The sequence below is a fragment of the Falco naumanni genome, chromosome 8 (assembly GCF_017639655.2).
Source record: "Falco naumanni isolate bFalNau1 chromosome 8, bFalNau1.pat, whole genome shotgun sequence".
Lineage (NCBI taxonomy): Eukaryota > Metazoa > Chordata > Aves > Falconiformes > Falconidae > Falco > Falco naumanni.
Genome location: NC_054061.1, coordinates 35,066,333 through 35,088,117, shown reverse-complemented (window position 1 = coordinate 35,088,117; position 21,785 = coordinate 35,066,333). Strand labels below are relative to the sequence as shown.

The 21,785-nt window shown below is 47.5% G+C and overlaps 1 protein-coding gene across 3 annotated transcripts in view; it reads right to left on the bottom strand.

The window, feature by feature from the left end:
• Positions 1–21,436, bottom strand: part of LOC121093004 (kalirin-like) — a 46,625-nt gene extending 25,189 nt beyond the window's left edge. The window contains exon 1 of one of the 3 annotated variants that reach the window (XM_040604752.1): positions 21,286–21,436. In XM_040604752.1, coding sequence (XP_040460686.1) covers positions 21,286–21,332 — 47 coding nt within the window. In that variant the 5' untranslated portion in view covers positions 21,333–21,436. The remainder of the gene's footprint in view (positions 1–21,285) is intronic. The other 2 variants (XM_040604751.1, XM_040604750.1) reach the window with 2 other exon arrangements.
• Positions 21,437–21,785: the final 349 nt, after the last annotated feature.

The window sequence follows — 21,785 nt, the reverse complement described above, 5'->3', positions numbered from 1 at the left end:
AAGAACTTTTCACTCCGAACAGTGGTACTGCTCCAGGCCTGTACTGTTCCATCACATGATGGGCATCCTTACTCCAGAAAGTTGTTTTTGGTTTGGAACTGTTATTACAGAAGAAGTATACTCACAGGGCAGTAGTATCTATAGCAGGATCATTACACAGACAGTTTTGCCAGTAAATGTCCCAGTACAGACCAGATCCAATTGATGCGTCACCTCTTCCATCTACTTGTGTGTTCAGATCCTTTGCCTGCATGTGAACTCAGGAACTGGAGACAAAATTACCCTGCCCCTCTCTTTGCATATTTTGATAGATGTAATTTTAATGGACTATGGAGTCTGAAAGCATTTTTACATCAGGAACAGATCCCAAGAGCAAAATTCAGTTAGTTTCTCCGACATAACATGTAGCTGTTCATCAGATTTATTGGGCAAGGTTCCCAGGCACATGGAGGCCGGACCAGCACTGACAGAGACTCTCTCTTGTATAGCAACCCTTTGATCAGACTGTCAGCATCATTTATTTGCTTGTGTTTCATATTCTTGAATGCTCCACTAAGTTATTCTTCCCAGCTGACTCAGAGGCAAAGGCTGCTCTTTAAAGTTGGATTTGCACCTCTTCCATTCCTCTCCATTTAAATTACCTATGGAAATGATTTAGGGTTTGGGGGGGGGGGGTTGGGGTTGTTTTTTTCCCCTAGCTCCTTTTGACTGTCTGTCATTAGAAGCTTTAGGAAGGCCAATGGCTGGAGAAGACTCTAGTTGGTGTCTTCCCTGTAGGAAATGTTGTGGGCTTGCAATTAGCATGCCTAATTGCTCTGCTTGACCTGCTGCTGGTCAGGGTGGAGAGCACAGAACCAACTGCAGCGTCCTGCCTGTCCCCCCAGCTAGGAGTGAGGGGATGTGGGGGCTGTGAGTGCTATGGGTGGAAGAATGGAGATATCACCACAAACAGGTGGGGCCAGACAGGGGCAGGAACAAGTTTATTGCACTGGGAGACAGAGGCAGCTATAGGAACATAAAAGCTTCTTGAAATAGGATCTCTGCCTGTGGGGAACTGTTGTTCTACTGCCTATGCAGCTATTATTTTTCTGCTAACCACTCTGTGACTGCAGCAACATGGCAGGTGGTGAACTGCCCAGAGCAGCTCAGGCCTGAGAAGCAGCAGCCAGTTTGGACTGGGCTGGAGCTCTGGGTTCCTCCACCTGGGAGACACCAGGGTAAATAAATACCTGTAGGTACAAATCCCAGCATGCTGGAAAGAGTACACATTCCAGACAGCAACTTTCCAAGTGTGATCTGCCCTAAACACCTGGTCACCAAAGGTTTCTCAGAGTAGATCCCTTATATCAAGATATTTAACTTAAAATGATTATCAGATGCATTCAAGATAGGAGAATCTCTCTGGGCTGTCTTTGATCCCAGCTGGGAATTAACTCCCAGGTGACCCCACAGGAATGGGATTTGGAGAGATCAGACTGGAGGCAATATAGATTCATAGGATTTCTTACCACACACAAACCTGGCCTCACCTGCCCCCACATACATCAATGTCATACGTGGTTTACTGGCAATGTTTTTAAAGTCACCATTAAGAAATAAATTCCAAGAAAAATATCAATGCATATGCTCTTGGAATGCTTCTACAGACAACTATCTGTTTTCATTTATGAGTATTTTGTTTTGGTTCTCCACCATTTCATACTCTATGTTGAAAGGTGATGGAGGAGGAGGAGGCAGGATATGCCCCTTTGTTTAGAGCCATCTTTAAGAAAACTGTTTTGTTTGCTTATTTCAAATGCACTGGATACTTTGTGCAAGTAAGCTGCATCTTCTTGCGGTGCAGGTTAGCCATTGCACAGGTAAGATGTGAAGCAAAAATAAATGCAGCAGCTCTGCAGCTCTTTCTAAGTGAGTGAGGGAGGAGGACAGTAAACCAGATCCCTTCTCCTTGTGCTGTGCATCTCAGATACTAGCTACATCACATAGTGTCCGTGACATTTAGTATAAAGACGACTCACCCTGGATCTAGAGTCACAAGATAGCCCATGCCCTTTCCTACACCAACTTGCTTCAGGGACTGAAGCTGCCTGCTCCCAGCCAGCTCCGGGGTCTGTATTTCCCTTGCAATCAGAGTTGGGTATCATTACTTTCATGCCATTTTGCAAAACATTCCAAGTGTCTCACAAAGGCTGCTACATCCTTCTTAACTTTTTTTTTTTTTTGTAACTGGGAAAACATAAGACACAGATCACAGTAGGTAGATATGAGTCCTTGCACGCACATCTTACCAAGGCAGTGCTAAGAGCTGAACCAAGAGCACCACAGCTGAGCTGTAGGCAACCAACCAGCTTCCTGCCTGTAACTTCTAGTAACTGCACAGCACTGAAAGTCTGCAGCCTTTGTGGTTGTCTCAAAGTATCCACGCCTACCCAAAGCTGAACACTCTTAGCAAAGAGAAACAAAATCACTCTATAGATATAACTTGGTAACGCCAATCAAAAGAGAGGAGATACTGTTGATGGAGACACCCAATCACTCATGGGTAACATACAAATCCTTTGTAAACACCTTTTTTAAGGAGTCCTCTCAGAAGTTACAGTGGGGATGCTGCAGCCAATGTGACTGTAAGGTCTCATGCAACACAGCACCTCAGAAAAGGATTTAACCTCAGCTTCATAAACACTGCCCATCAACAATTCCTGCACGTAGCTACACCACCTCAGAAAGTTTAATTACCACTTAAGAAGTGGAAGACAAAACGAGCTACGTGACCTTTCCCACCCCAGATCCTGTAGGTCAGCATTATTTAAGACAACTGGGAGCCTGAAAAGCTAAACATTAATGTTGGCAGATGAACAGATAGATGGATGGATCGCTGCCAACATAATCCATCTTCCCACTTGCCTCCATAGGACTGGGTGACATTCAAAACTAACTACTTCCCTATGCAAAGAGAAATGCACGCAATGCAATGAGCAGGCTTTAAAATGTCCTCATCAGCTGGCAGGACCAGCAGCAAAATGCTTTACGGCTGCTACTTAACTATGCAGGCAAGGCTGTAAACAAGAGGTATCAGGCTATGACAGAAGTGGGGAGTGTAGTGACCACAGTGGATTTGCTGTAAGCCAACCCCTGAGCAAGTTGTAAAAATCCATCAGGATGCTGTCATTTTTCCTTTGTGTATAAATACTCTAAATCTAATGAACCTTTTAATCACAGCAGATAAAATTATGGTATTATCATCAAAGGGGATGCTCTGTCTACAGTTCCATGAAAAATCTCCATCTCTGCTCTAGTTGGATTTTCTTTTTTTTTTGTTTGGGGCTCTATGAGTAAATTCCTCAAACACTGGAAAAAAAAAGAAAAGAGTGAAGTCCACTTTATAGGAGATTTCTTAACACGGCCATTTATTGTGCAGACATCAGCTTACCTGATGCCAAATGGAACTCACTCCAGAGCTTTCAGATCCAGCTCAAATACCTGCTGCCCGAGCACAGAGGACACTCCTGCTCCCTGAGAGGGGCAGGCACAACAGCAGCTGTGACACACTGCATCCCTATGAATCATGTCACCCTCCCCCACAGGGAGCACACTGAAGCCTGCAGACTCCCACACATCCCAGGAGGTTCCAGTGCTCAATAAGGATTCAAAAGTAAAAAAATTTCCTTCATCTCCTACCTGTAGCAGACTGTTCTGTCAGCTACGAGACTACAACATGACTTTTCTATATTGACACAGATAGCTCTAACGTGTACCTTTGTGCCTATAGTACCCCAAAGGACAGAGATCTTTCTCTCAGACAGGTCTGCAATATCACCCCAATCAGACTGCATGTCGTGGGGCTTTTTTACAATGGCTGAAGCCTTTAGGATTTTCTACATCTGCCAGCAAACATCAGCACTGTTGAAAAAGTCAGCCAGTGCAGCCAAGTGCAGCAACAACCCCAGTCAAGATCTGAACCTGGGGCTCCAGGTGAATGATGCTTCCTGACTAACCCACTGCAGCATCTGGCTTCACTGAACTTGCCTGTATAATCTATGCCAAAAAAGCACTCATTTCCATTTACTATTGCCCATATGCCACCTCTAAATATACTTACATATTAGCATTTATGCAACATGCAGTACAAAATCCATATGGCCCCTTTCAGCAAGCAGCAACAGCAAGAAGGGTGAGTTGCAAAGCGAGTCTGGAGATGGAGCTTGTAAAGATTTCTTTCTAAGCAGCATCTAAAATTCACTGCAGATGGACAGTGACAGAAGAGTTGTTACAACCTGCTCCAGATGGGCCACATTTTCCTTTCTGCATGAAGCTAAAATGGATTTCTTTTATACGAAGCACCTACCAGTGATCCCTCTGGAACAGAAGCTGGGGAGCCGAGCAGATCCAGACCTAGGCTGAGGAGTATCAGAGCCCATAGTACAACAGCCTCTAACTACCTTGACCAGCATCATCTGGGACATCCACCCTGGCTCCTGCCACCCCACTGGTCTAGGAGCTGTATTTAAGCCCTTGCCTGAGCCAAGCTGTATATATATTGCTTCTAGCCTGGGTGACATCAGAGCTGTGTTGGTACTATGGTTTTCTCTAGGGCTTGTTGGCTGAATCAAGATATAGTCATAAAGCCCACTCTGCTCTTCTCATTTGGATGCAGTGGGACTGTACCCCTTATCCAAGGCTGCTGTCTCAACCTGCCCTGCTGCCTGGCTTCCAGCTCACCTTCCTTTCCTGGGATCTCCATCCTTACTTGCTCCCTGACAAGGAGTTTTCTGAGCCCTTGAGTTTGCTAAGTATTGCTTCCCCAGGTTAAACAGAAGAAAGAAATGTTTATGTAGAACAAGAGCAGAGAAATCAAAGAGTTTTTAGATGTCCCATGTGGCAACCACTGCCAGGAGACCTTCCAGGATGTAGGAGCCAAGCAACACAAGCCTGTCAGTAGTGGACTTCTGAATGGCAAACCATCCAAATGGGTGCTTTTGAATGTGTATATATAATACATAATAATTTGCTTTGACAGATAACGGGCAAAAATGTGTTTGCTGTCACTGCCTAAATCACAGAAAAAATGTGGCAACAAATTAATTACTTCTGGATAATGTTTACCTTACCCATCAAGACTGCAAGACCATTAAACTTTCACATTCACTGTAAGAGAAAAAGGCTACATGCCTAGAAAAGACTGCAGTCACAGCGGTAAGTCAGGGGCTTCATGCTGCTTACTCCCAATCTTACAGATGATGGGTTCTTAACTCCGAAAATTGTTGTATCCCTTGTGGGCATGTTGTGTTAGAGTCAATCTTAACAGATAGGAAGGCATTCATCGCAGAATTAAAAACATAACTGGTTGCTTAGTTACCAATGATCACTACACAGTTACATTTGCTGTGTGCAAACAGAGCCCAGTGCAAACCAATTATCCATCATTATGATCTAAAAATGTCAATTTCAGAGAGCTGAAAACAACTGTGAACCAGGTAATAAAGTAAATTTGAGTAGAGAAATACAAATGATAATTGGGAGCGCTTTTTTTTCCCCCCTAAATGTTCTAATAGCCACAATCCTGTGGCTGAGGACAGCAAATACATTGGTTTAGAAAAAAAGAGGGTTCTTGTTTATTGGAAAAATGAAAGCAAGCACGTTATGTGTATAAACACTGGAAAAATGGAAAGTAGTAAATAAAAATGACAAGCTAAGAATTGTAAAAAACTGATAAAGGAAAAAAACCACAGCCAGAATCAAAGAGCTTCAGGATTAATGATGGCATGAAGGAGCTAAAATACATTGGGTCCTAAAACCAGCATAGTATCATTCAAAAAAATGAAGTGGAACTACAGTCAGTAGTAGTGCCATGAATGTAGAGCAAGTAGAAAGCTACTTCTGTCAGCTGCTCAGGAATAACTGTCTTGGGAGCTCTGCAACACTAATCTGAGATGATTCATTTTTTTTGTTTGTTTCTTTCAATACCAAAACATGAAATAAGTGGCCTTAGATTTAGGTCAGTTTGGAAAATACATTTCACAAGAGCAGCACATCCCTGTTGGCTGGGAACAGAAACTAAACAAAAGCCGACTACAGAAAGGTAAGTGATTTCATAGTGGAGATATTTAACCTCTAGAATAATTTTCTGGGGGCTGTGACAATTAGTGGGAATGGCTCAGGCATGGGAAACGGCCCTGTATCTGTGTGAGGCAGACTCGAAGAGCCAGAAGGTGCAGCGGTTGCAGTGATCTGCAAATGTCCCACCCAATTCTTGAAACATAGATATACGGATACTGCTATTTGATACGCTATGAGAAGCCACACTCATTTCTCCCAATTAGGAGCTATTATTTCATGCTTCATCCCCAAAGATCAAATCATTAAACCTCCCATAACTGTGACCTTCCTTTAGCAAGGTCTGGTTTTCATATATCAACCAAACTGAGCCTCGGTGCCAGATCTATGGATAAGCTGCTGTACTTGGACACCTTACCAGAAGCACATTCATGAGAGTACACACCACATAGATGCTGGCAGGTTAGATACTCAGGGGCTAAACCACACACTGAATTTATCACAATGGTTGTAAAAAATTAACAGTCAGCAGTGCTGGTGTCCAGCCTCTCTCCTCCTCAGCAGTTCATCTTCCCTCTCCTAAAATACATATATAACAAAAGGAGTTACAGAGATATCTGCCTTCCTCACGTGTGTAAAGTGCTGCTGTGCTACATCTGATCATGTCCTCATGACAATTCAAGCTCTCTGAAGGCAAGAAGAGTCAGAGCTAGATGCAACTGCAGTAGGAATGGGTTTGGGCTGAATGCTCTGCTTCTCTCCAGTAGAAACTGCACGTCCGGTGTATAGAAAGGATAAGACCCTCTACATAACCTGGGCTGCAGAAATCCCCTGCTCTCACGTAACATTCAGTTTACAGAGGAAAGGAGGAAATAGGTCAATCTGACTTCTTCATGCAATGCAGCACAATATGGTAAAAATAAATTCTATAGGGAACGTACACCATCTTTTTGCCTTTGACTCCACGATGAGATTGGTTCTTATTTGGCCAGGACAGCAGAAGCAAAGAACAGACTGGGCAATTTTGAGCTTGATAAAAAAAGGAGACAAACATGTTCCTTCCTATTCAAGATGTGTACAGAAAGTGCTAATAGTGCTTCAGTGACAGAAAGTATTTTCTGCTGTTGAGTTTCAGCAGAAGCTGAGGGAAGGATAGGTTACAACAGTCACCAGATAAACTTCTTCACCGTGCAATAGCTCCCACAGCAAACACAAAGTTGATGAGCAACCTGGACAGGATGTATGCAATTTACCAAGAGATGGTGCTTGCACGTGTATTAAGTTGTGCATGGTAATATACGCATGTGTTACATATAGGACTGATCCATGTAGATGCTTACATTAAATGGGATTGGTTCATAAACACCACAACCTGCCTGCTCTGGAGAAATATTACAGACCTAAGAACAATTTCATGAGAGTGAGTCTGTATGAAAGATGGGAAGTGCCTCTCTCAGCTGCTGTGGTGTCCAAGACATCTGTCTGAAGGGTTACACTCTGCCCTGGAGGTCAGCATGTAGCAGCTGAGTCCATTTCTGTACATGCAAAGCCATCTTTGCTGTGTAAAGACAGGGCTTGTGACCTCCTGAAGGATGGGAGAGTTCTGTTACCTCTTCTGCCCACCGTAGATCTACTCCAAATTAGCACTGTCTGCTACTAATCTCTTGTTAACTATCAAGGCCCTCAGGTATGTAAACCTGGACCAAATGAAAAAGGCCCCAGGAAATAATGGGCTTACCTCATCATATCCCAGCTGGCAGCACTGCCAAGAACAGGGTGGAAAACTTGATTTATTAAAATTAATGAAGGAACTGGCTAGTCTTGAATAATTCATTACATATCAGCTGCTGCTGAGGTAATAGGAGCTCAGCAAGATCCTCTTTAGCGCTGCAAAGTGTCTAAAATCTTTAAATAAAATGAAGTCAAAGATTGGCTAGTTAAGACTGAAGGGCTTTCTCCGTGTGAAGAGACCCCAACTCCTATCACTGAGGTCATACTGCTGCCATCTGTGAAAACTGCCAAGGTCTCTCAAATGGAAGCCAGCCAGCTAACATCACTGATTTTTGCCAGGGCACAAAGCATTCTGCCTAAGCCATCAACTTATGTAGAATAGAATGGCTCCGTTTTTCACAACTCTTACTGAAGTCAAGTTTAGATTTTGAAATTTACCATAAGCTAGGGATGTCTGAGGGTGCTGGCTTGCTCTTCTGATCATAACGTAGGAAAATAAATCAGCTGGACATGCAAAGAGGTAGGCACTACCATCTGAGTATGCATATCTTAAGGTGCAATCTCTGCTGCTGCTCAGGGCTTTCATCAGCACCAGCAGAATCAAATTACCCACAGCCTGGGCAGTGTCAGGGCTGCATTTTGGAAGCATGTCAGAAGCCCTGGAACAGAATCCTGCTAACTTAATCTGGTGCCACTTGATGAAACAAGGGCTCATTTTTCAACTCTGCTGAAGTCAATGGTAAAACCTTTGACGAATGTGTAAAAGCAGCAGCAAAATCAGGCACTGCAGTTAGATGGCTGATACTCCTCTTCCTCTATGTCCTCCTGCAGAGGTCAGAGGAATTGTAGTTAATATAGAAAGAGGAAAAACTGATACGTGCAGCTCTGGTTTGCACTGCCTTCCTTTGTCCCCCACCCGGCACCTAGGAATTCGTGATGCGCTGATGGTACAGCAGCTCTGGATCATATTAAGGCAGCTGGACAAGACAGCCTTTGACTCAAGATCCTGATAAATAGGGAGTGATCCCGATGCCTTGTTGATTGCCTCAAACCAGATTTTTTTTCCAGATACCATTCCTGCTTCAGCCAGAGCAGACGATTTTGGCCAGGCCTCTGTGTCTGCAGTATTTTAATAGAAGTACTCAAATATGAGCAATTGGCATCACGAGACATTTGACCTAGCCCCAGGAGACTGAGTTTCCTTCCTCTTCAAAAATACTGCTTCATCGATCACTTGTATTTTAAAAATTAAAGCCAACTCCTCTTGCCTTGAAATGGAGGCAGTGCTTTCTCCTTTTTGCTGCCTGTTTATAGCCTCTCTGTGGGAGGTCACAGGACATTGATTTACAGTTCTGAGCTTTCTGCGGACATAGGTTAAGATAATTTGAAGAAGCCACAAACTGACACTGTGACTTCTCACCCTGAAGTGTGTGGATGAAGCAAATATTGTAACTCTCACACAGCTGCGGAGTGGGAGATGCTGTGAACAGGTTGTAACCTGGGAACATGGGAGACCAACATCCAGCCCCTGATCTCCTGGGGTCCTCCCAGACAAGACACTCCAATTCACGTGCTTCAGCTCTGATATCTACAAAAGGTGATAATAAAACTACCTTCCAGCATCTGCAAAAACTAGACTTTTCCTCTCCTTGCAGTCTTTGAGCACCAAGGGAAGTTGGGTAAAGTTTCCTACAACTCAAGTGTGATTATTTGGAACTAACTGAACTCTGGGACCTGTGTTAAGTGTAACAGCTCCCAGCCATTGTCTGAGCACAAAGCTGGCAGGGCTCTGGCTACCTCAAAGGACATGGGTGCTGCCTTCTCTCAAGCTGTAAGAAAATGCAGGTATGTGGGCAAGGACAGGACTGTGGTATCAAAGGACCTGTCCATGAAGCGTACGTGCCTCTCTGTACATGCTACCAGGGTAACTGTCTGTGTGGTTGTGGCTTTGCAGCTGCTTTTGGCCTTTCACCATTGTTTTCTTCTCCTTGTCCTTCTTTCTTTCTCTTTCTCCCTCTTTTTTTTTCTTTTTTTTCCCCTTTCCCTCTCTCCTTAAACAGTCATTTTTTATCTTCTGCAAAGGGCACCTGACTAGCAATGATGTACAACTGGGAGCTGGTTTAGGAGGCACGGTGGCCCTCTGACTTGCCAGACAACAGCAGTTGCTATGTGGCTTCCTTTGCTTTGTTCCTTCAGGAGACCAGTTGGTATTTACAGCATTTTCTCTAAGCAAGGCATCGTCCCTGAGATATGCTCACGTGAGAGTGCTTCAGGGAATTCCAGCTGAGAGGTTAAAGGATTTTATCGTTAAAAAAACAGAACACCACACCACACAAAAAGCCAACCACAAAACCTCAGAGAAATCCTGGAGGAGATGGCTGTTTCCTTCCAAGTGATTCTGTGATGTAGGGACTGTAAGAGAGTCAGGAAGCAAGAATTTTACCAGTTCAAATACAATCCCATTTTTTTCAGGAAGATATTAAAAATCCATTTCAATGCAAACCATTTTGGGGAAGGGTAGAGGCTGGAGCCTGTCCAAATATTCACCTGGCTTCCACTTTCCCAGCCTAAACAGTGAAAAAAAGTTAAGAGAAGGGCACAAAACAACCTAATTGTTATTCCAGGCAGAAAGGAAGGCAAACGGTGTAAATCAAGAGTAGTGCAACTTAGATGCTTCTGTTACATTTGTTTGTTGGGGTTTTTTTTAACCTAAAAGATAAAATGCATGTAACTGAACCGGCTAGGACTTTGGGGACACTGGTGTGGCTGGGATCACAAAACAGTCTATAAGTTGCTTGAAGAGACACATTTGTGTCCCAGGGTACAGCAGTGTGGGAACAAAAGGGCCCTTCTCCCGATTCTCCCATTTCTGCCCTCAGTGGTGCTGTGCTGAAGGCACACTCTGCTGCTGACGGGTGAGCCCAGCTAAGTGTTAAACTTGGCTTAGCCTAAGCAGGGGGAAGAAAAAAAAAAAAAAGTAGTTAAATGCTTTTTTATTTTCTCTAAGGATATGGTGGAACCAAGCCAAAAGTGTGTATTTGTACTGCTTTGCCTAAGGCGGCATAAGCACCTTCTCTGGTGAATCACTAGGTCCCCAAAGCTTTTGCTCCTTCTAAATGAATGCCAAGCATCATGAGGAAATGCTGCCAGGTACAAGGACACTGTGACACTGCTGGGCTAATGCATGACGGGTGTCCATGACTGAGGGTCTGCAGGATTCTGCTCCAAGCTCTCTAGGATGATGACATTTCGGATCTAATCCCCAGTATCTGACTTCTCACTGTGCTCCAATTTACCTCAGTTTTTCTGCCTAGTGCTATTCTCAAATCTTCCAAAAAGCACTTCCCCAGTCTGTTATCGAGTAGCTTTCAGGAAGCTGGAGACAGCAGCTCCTCACTGTCCAGGGGGCAGCACAAGTGGGATCTTGGCAGGCAGGCGCACAGGATAGCTTTGGAGGTGAAGGAAGACAGAGATGGACAGAAGACTGCTTCCACCATGACGCTATGGACAAGTCATACACTGCAAAGTCTGGAAACAAACCCGTGAGATGGAGATAAAGGGAGCAGGGGCAAACCCACTCAGATAAATCTGAGGCTTCCAGCAGCCATGTTAACATGCAGTAGATGACAACCAGGCTCAACTGTTTTGATGTTAATTGCTTGGCTGCTTTAATTGGATAGAGGTTTCTAAGTCCTGATGTCAGCTGTGTGACAAGACAAACTGATACCTACCTCATCTCCTTTATCTTGGCTTGCCCAGTGCTGCATGGTCAGTACATATGATCCTATACATTAGAATTGTCCACAGAGCTGATGGGTGTTTTTTTCAAGAGGAACAAGAAACATTTCCCATCTGAAGTGACTGTTGGACTCGGATTTGAGGCAAAGCTACTCTGGCCTGAGTTCAGTTTCTGCTCCAGGGGATGCCTCCAAGGCACTGATAACCATCATCAGCACAGATAATAATCACTGAGCTGCAGGGCCACTTATCCATAGTGCAATGACTGCACATGGATACCTGATGGCTTCTGATGATGTGCCACTTGCATCACTTGTGCAATGCAGCCAGTGTCCCTCCGGACTTGGGGAGGGATGCAATGGTCTCACACTGCAACAGCACATGGAGCTAGAGTACCGTTACCACAAAGCGGTGTTTTAAGCTGGGAGGTTATGAGCGTGGCTGAGGAAAAAGTAGCTTTCTAAGATGGGTCCCAGCACACCAGGCTTCCTGCTGCAGTATGTGCCACGGGGCTGGCATGCAGAGAGATGCAGGGCTGCCGAGTCCAGCTTCTGCCTTCCTCCTCCCTTTCTCCTTTGGCTCTTTGCTGTGCAAGATGATGTAGATACGAACACCATGGGAGACAGAAAACACCCCCACAGCTGCCAAGCACCGCACTGCCCCCGAACTAACTGGATTAGGTGGAGCACCAAGTTTGCAACCAGACCCAGCAAGCCCCCAGCAGCCTGGGTTGCTCTGGTAGGGCTCTGTACTGAGAGAACTCGTGCTCTGTCCCTCATCCCCATTACCACTTTGGTGACATGAAAGCAAAGAAAAAAAAGACATTAAATGTTCTGTATCAAGGAGTGCTGGGTCTTCCTCTAAAGAAAGTGGGGGAGGATCCCCCAGTAGGCTGTAGTCTCCCAGCACACGCTTTGCCATCAGGTTCCCTCACTGGGAGGGAGCCCTGAGGCTAAGAGTCTCCCTGCTGCTTCATGCCCCCATGGGCAACTGGGACAGTGGTATGGTACATGTGCCCATGGGCCAAGCTTGGCACGTGGGTACTGGGGCAAGAAGCCAGCCACCACCTTGCGAAAGGCTTCTTGGACAGGCATGTGCTTGGAGTAGTGCTGGTGGAAGACACCTCTGCCTGCAGCTCTCCTCTGTCCTTTCTGGACAATTCCCCTCAGTGAGTGCCACCTCTGTGTGCCGAACCTAGAAGCAGGTTCATCTCCATCAAATGACTACAAACCTGTCCTCGCAGTCAGTACATTGAACAGAAAGGAAGCTGGCAGACCTGAACCACTGCGTATAAAGAAGCGGTACCATAGGCTCAAGTTTATCCTCAGACGGGTGCAGACAATCTGATCAGAAGCAAGCAAAGTTACCTGATTTTGGCTACTGCCAGTGTGAGGAGGACACTGCATGAGGTACAGAGCTACCAAGGGAAGCTACAGTGAAATCAGCCACCTCTTCGAGCCATTTACCACATCATGAGGCAGGATGAATCAATAATATGTATCGAGCTGGGAAAGTTAATCTGCATCCAGAGCATCATAACAAATTAAAAGGAAATAAAATCAGTACAATTCCACTGGCTCTCATTACTATCACAGTGGAGAGTAATTAAAATCCGTGGGCCAAATTTAATGCTGGAAGAACTCTCAACTCTCTAAAGCCAAAGGCACTGTACAAGGGCATTGTTTTTTCCAGATGTCATGTTTCAAACAGCAGCAGGAATGGTAAAATGGGCAGAGACAACAGGGCAGGGTAAGAGGGGAAGCTACATATGAGTCAGTCATTCTGCTTCTTGCTCTTCCTCACCTGAGTCATGCTGCACTCCTGCTGCTTTGGTGCTTGATGGGCAGAATCTCAAAAGCTCCAGGCATTTGTACTTGGGGCTCCTACTCCAATTACAAGGCCTCCCCAAGTCAATACACAACTGCCATCCATCAGCAGCATTCATCAACTTGAAGCAGCATCCACCACCCACAGCTCGGTACCCTGCCCCGCACCCTGTGAGGCCCCATGTGGCTGTCTCAGCTCAGTCCCACAGCTGATTCCCATTGAGTGGAAGTGTGATGCACAGGACACACATCCCTCATCACCGCACGCTGCACTGCGTCCAACTAAGCAGCACTGCAGCACGAGGTGGGAGCACAGCCACCACAGGCACCCAGCGAAGCAGCTGGTGGTGCCACTGGCTGCTGACAGCCAGCAGGACTGGAGATGTGAATGCAAAGTTTGTTTCACAGGGCTCAGGGATTGGAAACAGCTGTTAAAGGAGGGAGGCACTCGACAGAATAAATCTATTTAGGGAAGTCCTGTCTACCAAAAGATTAGATCTCTGCATTCTTGTCCAGCTTTCAACTTTACAAACCTTTTATCTCCTGTTAACACCCCCTGTGCATGGCTTCCACCTATGGAAGCTGTGCTGGCATCAGCAGGATTATGCAGCTACTAAATAGCATGTGAACTCCAGTCTGCACATATACATTTCTGCTGAGGACTTTTACACATGGAGACATCTACTATGCAGTAATTACAATAATCTACAGACATAATCCGAAGTGGACTGTTAATGCTGTTCTACAGATTGATGTACTACAGTCCTGCAGGTGGAAGCATGGACTGAGAGTTTTATCTCTAGACATACCATGAACTCGTTCACTGTCTGGAAAGTGGACACCTCACTTGACCTAGCTTTGCCTCAGTATGCCTTTCAAAAGTTCTGTCACTGTACTGACACATACCCACCTCTGTAACCAACATTCAGATCCACCAAAGAAAAGCACAAAAGCCTCACTCTTAAAAAGCGTTCAGCACCTACATTCATAGCCATATCCTCACAGAACGTGCTACATCATTTCACCAAAAATAAGTCTTTCAAAACAATCCAGCAGGAACTGCAGAGAACCTCTGGAAATCTGCCCCTTAAATAAGTACCTATCTAGGACCCAACCTCCCTCATTTCTCTTATTTACATCTGAAAGTAGCAGACCATCTGTCCTGGTCCAGAAACCCAGGACTTCTCTGCTAGAACACCTTTTTAGCCCGCCCACTGAAAATGAGCAGCATGAGCTTCTGCTGCATCATGCCAGCAGGTGCATTCACCTTGGCTGCTGTGGGAGGGAAAGGCTGTGTCTTGTTCGGGGAGGAAAGCAGAAGGCATGACCAGGTAAGGGGAAGTGTTTCCTTCACAGATCCTAAGAAGGGAAAGTATGTCCAAATTTTTCTCTTTACAATGGGGTAGGAACATAATTTTTAATGATGTACTACACAGAATAAATATATCGTGTGTCTTTCCTATTACAACAACTTTGAATTGATTTGTATAACGTGTAGACATTCTCAAAGGAATTACCCTTTAAGGTAGCATTAGCTTGAGGAATAACTGGAATTTTGCCCTGAATATGACTTTACTCAAAAAGAACTGTCTTTACACGAGATGACATATGGGTAAAAGGATGGCTCTTACGTAGTGAGGAAATGAAGTTGCTGACTCTCACCCCTCTGGTCAGGCCTTCTTCCTACGGAGGTCAAAAGCCATCCTGTACAAAAAAATCCAAGCTATGCACTAACGCATACTGCATTGTTGTAAGCACGGAGAGGATGGCTGATGCGGCTGTGGGCTATCATAGTAAGTGCAAGTGGCTTGTGAGCTGGGATAGCTCTGTTTTATGGATTTACTTCATGCTAGTGCTGTGATGAAGAAAAGCCCAAGGAGTGTGCCGAGAGCCAGCATAAACAATGTTGCAGAGTTACTGCTCTAATGTTTGCATACTACCAAAAGTAACACAGCACTATGCAGATAAGCAATGACTGTGTCCCTTGGGGTCGTGGCTATATGGCAACCAGGTAGGACTGAACCTGGAATCAAGGACAGAAGATCCTCCCTGAAAGACAATGACTGGCCATGAAAGCACTTTTGTATTAGCAGACCTGGTTCTCAGAGCCAGGAAAGGGATGTCAGCTCTTCGCATAGCTGCTAGAAGGTGTTGCAAGTGGCAGATCAAACAAGCAAGCTATGCACCTTAATCTTAAAAGGCTGATCAGTTCAGGAGCTGCTTATCCATAAGGAAGGCTTCCATGGCCGCCTCCTTTCTTGTTCAGAAACAGATTTTCTTCTTTTCTCCTGTGACTTTGGCTGATGGTTGTTCTCAATGACACTGAGCTTTTAGAGAAGCTGAACTACTGCCTTGTGATGTCACCACACTGCAGGTACGGTTTCTGCAAGCATAAAGCACCAACTTCCAAAACCATATCCAGCTCTTAAAACTAGGAAGAGGACTGCCACGTTGGGGCTCATAGACAGGTTATCATGTGTTGCAGAAACCTGAACCCTGATTTTCCACAGAGAACAGAGCTGTTGCAACAGCTGTGGTAGAAAGTGGGGCACATCAGTGCAAAACAGTTAAGCACCGCAAACCAGGACTCCTGAGGCAGTGCTCTCAGATCTTCCTGTAATTGAGAGGTCTCAGTTCAGTTCAGGCCTGAGGTTTTTCCAGCTTAAACTACCACAGCACGGATAGCAGTGTATCAGTCCTGTATGAGAAGCAGTTACCTCCCTGGCTCTTAAAAGGCACTTTCTTGAAAGGGGTCTTTCAAGAGGGACCTCCTCTTGAAAGGGGTTGCTTCCATCTGCTCCTAGAAGCAGGCTGGAAGGAACAGGCACATCACCATGAGTGACAGGAGTACTTCAGCTGACCGATACCCCCAGGCACTGATGTCCTGTTAGCCCAGAGGGCTCAGCTTCAATCCAGTACCAACCACGGCTGGTGCTATTTCTGCTCCAGTCAAACTGTGAACCACTGCTTTGCCTCTAGACCTTTCTGCAGGATGGGCTGATTGAGCAAGGTGCCTGAGATACAAAGATGAGCAAGGACTTGATTAGAGGGAATGGCAGGCAAGTTGTCCTTGAGACAAGCTATGAGGCTAGCAGGTAAATCTGTCACAGCAGTTCTGACTGGCTGTGACACTAGAAACTTAACGTTTATCACTTCTGTGCCACATCTGAATGGAGCTGTCTCTTCTCAGCATCTCAGGGTCTTCAGTTCCCTTCTTCCTGGGGGACGAACCTCACATGAAACGTTCAGCTTGTGTATTCTGAGTCTTGTAAATCGCTTGCTTGTGGTCAAAGCTGCTGTCATCTTCCAGTCGCTAACCGGCTTCCTAAACATGCCTGCAGAAACAGTCAGGTTGCTGTGTTGCAAACAAATGAGCTTTGACAGAACATCGCCAGCACTTCTCCCAGACATGGGGGTAGCCACAAGATGGGCTGCACAGTGTCTGACTGGAGCAGCTCTAGCGCTGCATCCATAGCTAGTGCAGTGTCTGGTTGCTTCTGCAAGCACTGACAAGGAACCAAGCCTGTAAACTCCCACTAGCATCTGCTGAAGCTTCATATCCCAGTGGAAAAATGGGATTTTTTTCTTACACGTATCTCTAAGCATTTCAGCAGCAGAGAAGGCAAGGGCGTAGACACTCTAGCTAAAAACACAAAGCCATGTTTTTTTCTTTAGAAGAAAAAATTTGCTGCTGATCCTTGACATCCTTTCTAGGACAGGAGACGGAGAAGGATTTCAAAAACTTCAATTCCTTTAGTTCCTTCCTGGAAAGAAGCCTTCAGGACAGGTACTGTTTAATTCCTGGCCAGGTTATTTCTAGAAGGTGAGGGGACTCTCTCAAATCCAGGTTCCAAAACATCTGCCGAGTTGTTGTTTCAGGCTCTGAGTTGTTACATGGCAAAATGAGTATCAGCAGACAGTGGAGATTTTTTTTTTCTTTTTCCCCTTGTGCTTCACCTTGAAGCAGCTGTTAGCAAAGCCACAAAACTCCTCTGCCCCTCAGTGTATTTAACACAGCCTTGGCAAAGGGACTGCAGTTTGTCATCTCATGAATATGGGAATTGCCTAATTCTCCAGCTATTCTCATTACCTCAGCCTGAGGGTCCCAGCTTTCCATAACTAATTCCTGAAATCACTGACCTTCCACTGTCCTTGCTGTCCTTGAGCAGCAGATCCCTGCTCCTCGTATGACTGATGCTGGTGTCTGCTGTGGTGACCCAGGTTTTCCCAGGACGCTCCCCGAGCGGGGATGACACTGTGGACAAGGCTACTGACCCCACCACTCCTGTCGCAGTTCCCAGAGCTACTCACCCTTTGTTGCTGTAACTTACCAGGGTGTTTTGAAATTAACAAACGCTGCATGGCACTCTGCAGTGGCTCAGGGCTTGCTGAACAGCTCTGAAGCCTGGGCAGCGGGCTGGCAGCACTAACAGAGTCCTTCCCTGGCAGCAGAGGAAATCCCTCACCCTGTTCCTACAAGCTGTGGAGCTCCCCGACTCCTTTGGCATCCTACCTCATCTGTGACTACCACAAAGTCTAAGGATTTGCAGTGCCTCTCACCCGCTGGTTCATTTTCCCCTCACTGTCACATGTGTTCTCAGTCTACCTTCCCTCCCCGCGCCTGTGCCCCTGTTTTCTGCTCCTCCATTATTTTTCCTAATATCACTGATCCTGCCAGCCCTGTCCGTCCCCCAAGACTCAGAGCTCAAGCTGTTCCTGTGCTGGAAGTTGATAATGGCTGCCAGGAACCAGCTGTTAGGGCTGCTGCAAACTGCAAAGCAGCTGGAAGCCGAGGTTGAGCTAATTATGAAGCAGGGTCTGCAAAACTTGTGGCAATTCTGGCCAGAAGTGCCTAGTTTATTCCCAGAGACAAACAGACACATCCTTTGAATGTCAGCAGGTGACTCGTGAGCAGGAAAGTCACCAAGCTGTAGACAGCTTTTACAATCCTGACTACAGAATGCCGCATGTGATGCCTCCTCATCTCACAAACACCCACGACTGCTGCTGCCAAGCTGCTCTGGACAAGGAGAACACACTCACATGCTGCAGTGGCAGCTGAGGATGCTTAAAGCTGGTTTGTTTCAAGGGCTAGATTCCTGCAGAGTACAGGCAGGTAAGAGATCTTCTCACAGCCCAAGGAGTAGCTACAGTAGCTCAGGCTACTGAGTCAAGATCATGGATACAGGATTTTTTGCCCTAGAGTTTGCCAAAAGGGTAACCGCATCAATGGTAAATAAAATCTGGATTATGTCTTCTGGCAGCTCATTTCTTTTTTATGGTTCAAAACTGGCCTATATAGAAGCCACAGAATGCATCACCTTGGAAGTCCATGGTTTTATAATCAGAATCTTTCTTTCAATTAGTCATATTATAGGGCTGTAAATACAATAATTCCATCAATACTATGGAACAGTCACACCGCATTTGTATAAATATAAACGAGTGCTAATGTGCCATAGAGCTAATCTGATATGACAGTAACTGGCTCATGCCCAGCCATGGAGGCCCTGGAGCTACGCTTGCTCTCTCCCCTCGAAAAGAACTGTCCTCTGAAACACTGGAAAGGAAACAAACTGCGATAATGCATCTTGCCTGCCAGCAAGGAACAATGCTTCCTGCAACTGCAGCACTGAGGTGTTTGGGGTTGGGGGGTGTTTGTTTTGGGCAGGAATGTACTTATAATCGAGCCTGATCTACAGATATAAAAATTAAGAAATCAGTGTTTCGAGAACACCTTGTAAGACTAGATCAGATTCAGCACGTACCCAATGGGTATTAAGCCCAGAAAAGCCATAAAAGCATTCAGTCTGCTCCTTTTTCTTCTCTCTGTGACTACTGGGGGCTGTACATCATTACCTAGTCTGCAGTAGGCTTTTCTCACACAAACAAAGCTTAAGAAGCTTAAAACTTTGTAAAGGCTTTGGGGCTACCGGTTACCCTATGCGGTGCTCTACAGAGCGGGCAGCAAGCCTAAAATCTGAGACTGCATCTGGGGTTCTCTGGTTAAAGGCCTTAAAGGAGATCAACATAAGCAATGCCTAAGGACGGGAACCAGATCTCAAACACAGCCCTGCCTGGGCCACAGAAGCAAGGGGAAAGACTCAAAAGCAGGCTAGGATCAGGAGTCTTCTGGGTTACAGTCACAACAGGAACCACTTGCTTTGCTTTTGGAAACATACCCTTCAAAGACGGTTTCAGTGAGGAGAGACCTTCTCTCTTTTGTGAGGGAGGCTGTCAAAGAAGTCACCGCAGGTATCTAGGCTTTCTGCATTTGGCTCATCAGCTCTGGGCATGCTTTGCTGTCTGGCAGTACAATGCCTTGCCTAATGTACCCTCACCCATGATGGAACTCTTAGGTTCTACCCCAATATAAACAAAAGAACGATCAGAGACTTGGTTTAATCAGAAACCATTCTTCTCAATAGTATGGCACTAAAGGCACATAATTGTTGGCAATATGCAAGAGCAGTATCTCAAAATCCCAAAGCATGCATGGCCTGCCAGTGCCCAAAACAGTTCCTGGAGCAGCCAGTGGAACTGAGAGAGAATTTTGTTAGAGGAGGTGGGGGAAGAGCACCCTAAACAGAGGATTTAGGATCTGTGAGATGATGGCTTGGTTCTGGACTTGAGTTACACCTTTCTAGGTCTCCGATCTGCTCCTCCATCTGTAAAATGGGATCAATAAAAAGCTCCCTGACTTGCAGCCAGGCTCCCAGTCTTAATTGATGTCCGTGAAGCATTTTGAGAGCCATGAATGAAAGAAACCATCACCAAGCCCTCAGGCCTTACTACAATACCAACAAAAAATGCAGAGTTTTGTTTATAATGCTTTTCAGTGCCACAATGACTGAGAAATGAGAGAAAGCAAAAGTGCAGATGCACCCAGCACTATCTTGCTGCAGTGTAAATAAAAATGGTAGGAGCGGGTTTCATACATATCCCTCCAGGGAATTCTGTTGTAGCTACTATTTTCAATAATGCAGTGAAACTTCTACGCCTATGGATTCAGACAGATGCCCTTGCTAATAGCTCAGGTATCAAAACCTATTATGAATTTGGGAAAAAGCATCCTGGAGTTGAAAACGTTATGAACCACATGGAAACGAATAAGAAATGCCTCATTTGCACCCCGCAGATGTAAAGAGCTAGGTGCTGCTCAGCCAGCCCTTACAGCAATTAAACTCGGGCTAATGCCGTACCAGCGCACAACATCCCACCCCGCACAGGACAAAAGCCCCGTGGCACCTGAAAGGCTCTAACCTGGCGGTTTGCGAAGTTGCCTCTGCGGCTGCTGTTCTAGGACCCGGAGAGGGAAAGCCGGGGGGGCTGACCCGAAACCCTGCGCAGCGGGGGCAGCCCCCGCAGCCCGGCAGAACGGTTTGCGGGGAGCAGACCGGGCTGCGCCGGCGGGAGCCACCGCGGAGCGCTGCGGGCAGGGAGCGGGCGAGTGCAGGGCGGGGGTCCCGCGGGTCCCGCAGCGACGAGCAGGTGCCAGCCGGGGAAGGTGCGCAAGGGTGCGGGAAGCGTGCGCGTCCCCCCCGCTCCCGCAGCGCTCCCGCAACGCTCCCGCAGCGCTCCCGGGCTGGGCGCGGAGCTGCTGCGCCCCAAGGTCCCGCCCGGGCCCGCAGGGGGACCCGGGGAACGAGACCCACGAACGGAGAAATACCGGACCGGCTGCGCCCGGCGGCGCCCCGCCTGCCGCCCGAGAGGGGCAGAGCCGGGCAGAGGCGGGGAGGCCACCGCCGGCCCCGCAGCCCTCCCCGGCGCGCAGCCATTTGCCTTTGTTGCAGCCCCGCGCCCGCAAGGTGCGGCGTGGGCCGGGGCCGGGGCGCGCTGCCCCGCGAGGAGCGCGGCCCCGGCAGCACGGCGGAGGGCAGGCGCCCTGCGGGAGCGGCTGCCGAGAGGGACCCGCCCGCCGCCCGCGCCCACCTACCTGCAGAGCCCGCCCGGGACGCGTCGCCTCCCGCCTTTGTTGTGCATGCCCCGGCAGGGCAGCGCCGCGCCGAGCCCAGCCGCCGGCCCGCCGCCGCCGCCCGTCCGCCCCCTCCGCGCACCGCCGAGCCGCAGCCAGGCCCCGGCTTAGCCCGTCGCCACGGCAACGGCGGGCGCGCGGCGGCGCGTGCGGCGCGGGTGAGGTAACGGCCGCCGCGAACGGCCGCGGGGCCCCGCCCGCCGCGCGCCGCCCGAGGGGGGGGGGCGGGGAAGGGGAAGGGGGGGCGGCGGGGGCCGGGGCGGCGGGGGGGCCGGGGCGGGTGTCCCCGCGGGGCCTGAGGCGGGCGCCGGCAGCGGGCGGCCCCCCGGCCCCGGGGCGCTCGGCTTTGGCGGGCTGAGGAGGGCGGAGGGCGGCGGCACGGCCGGTCCCTCGCCAAGGCCAGCGGGCCCCCGGCCTGACCCGCCGCGGCCGGGACGGAGCGCGGGAGGCGGCTCGGCTCG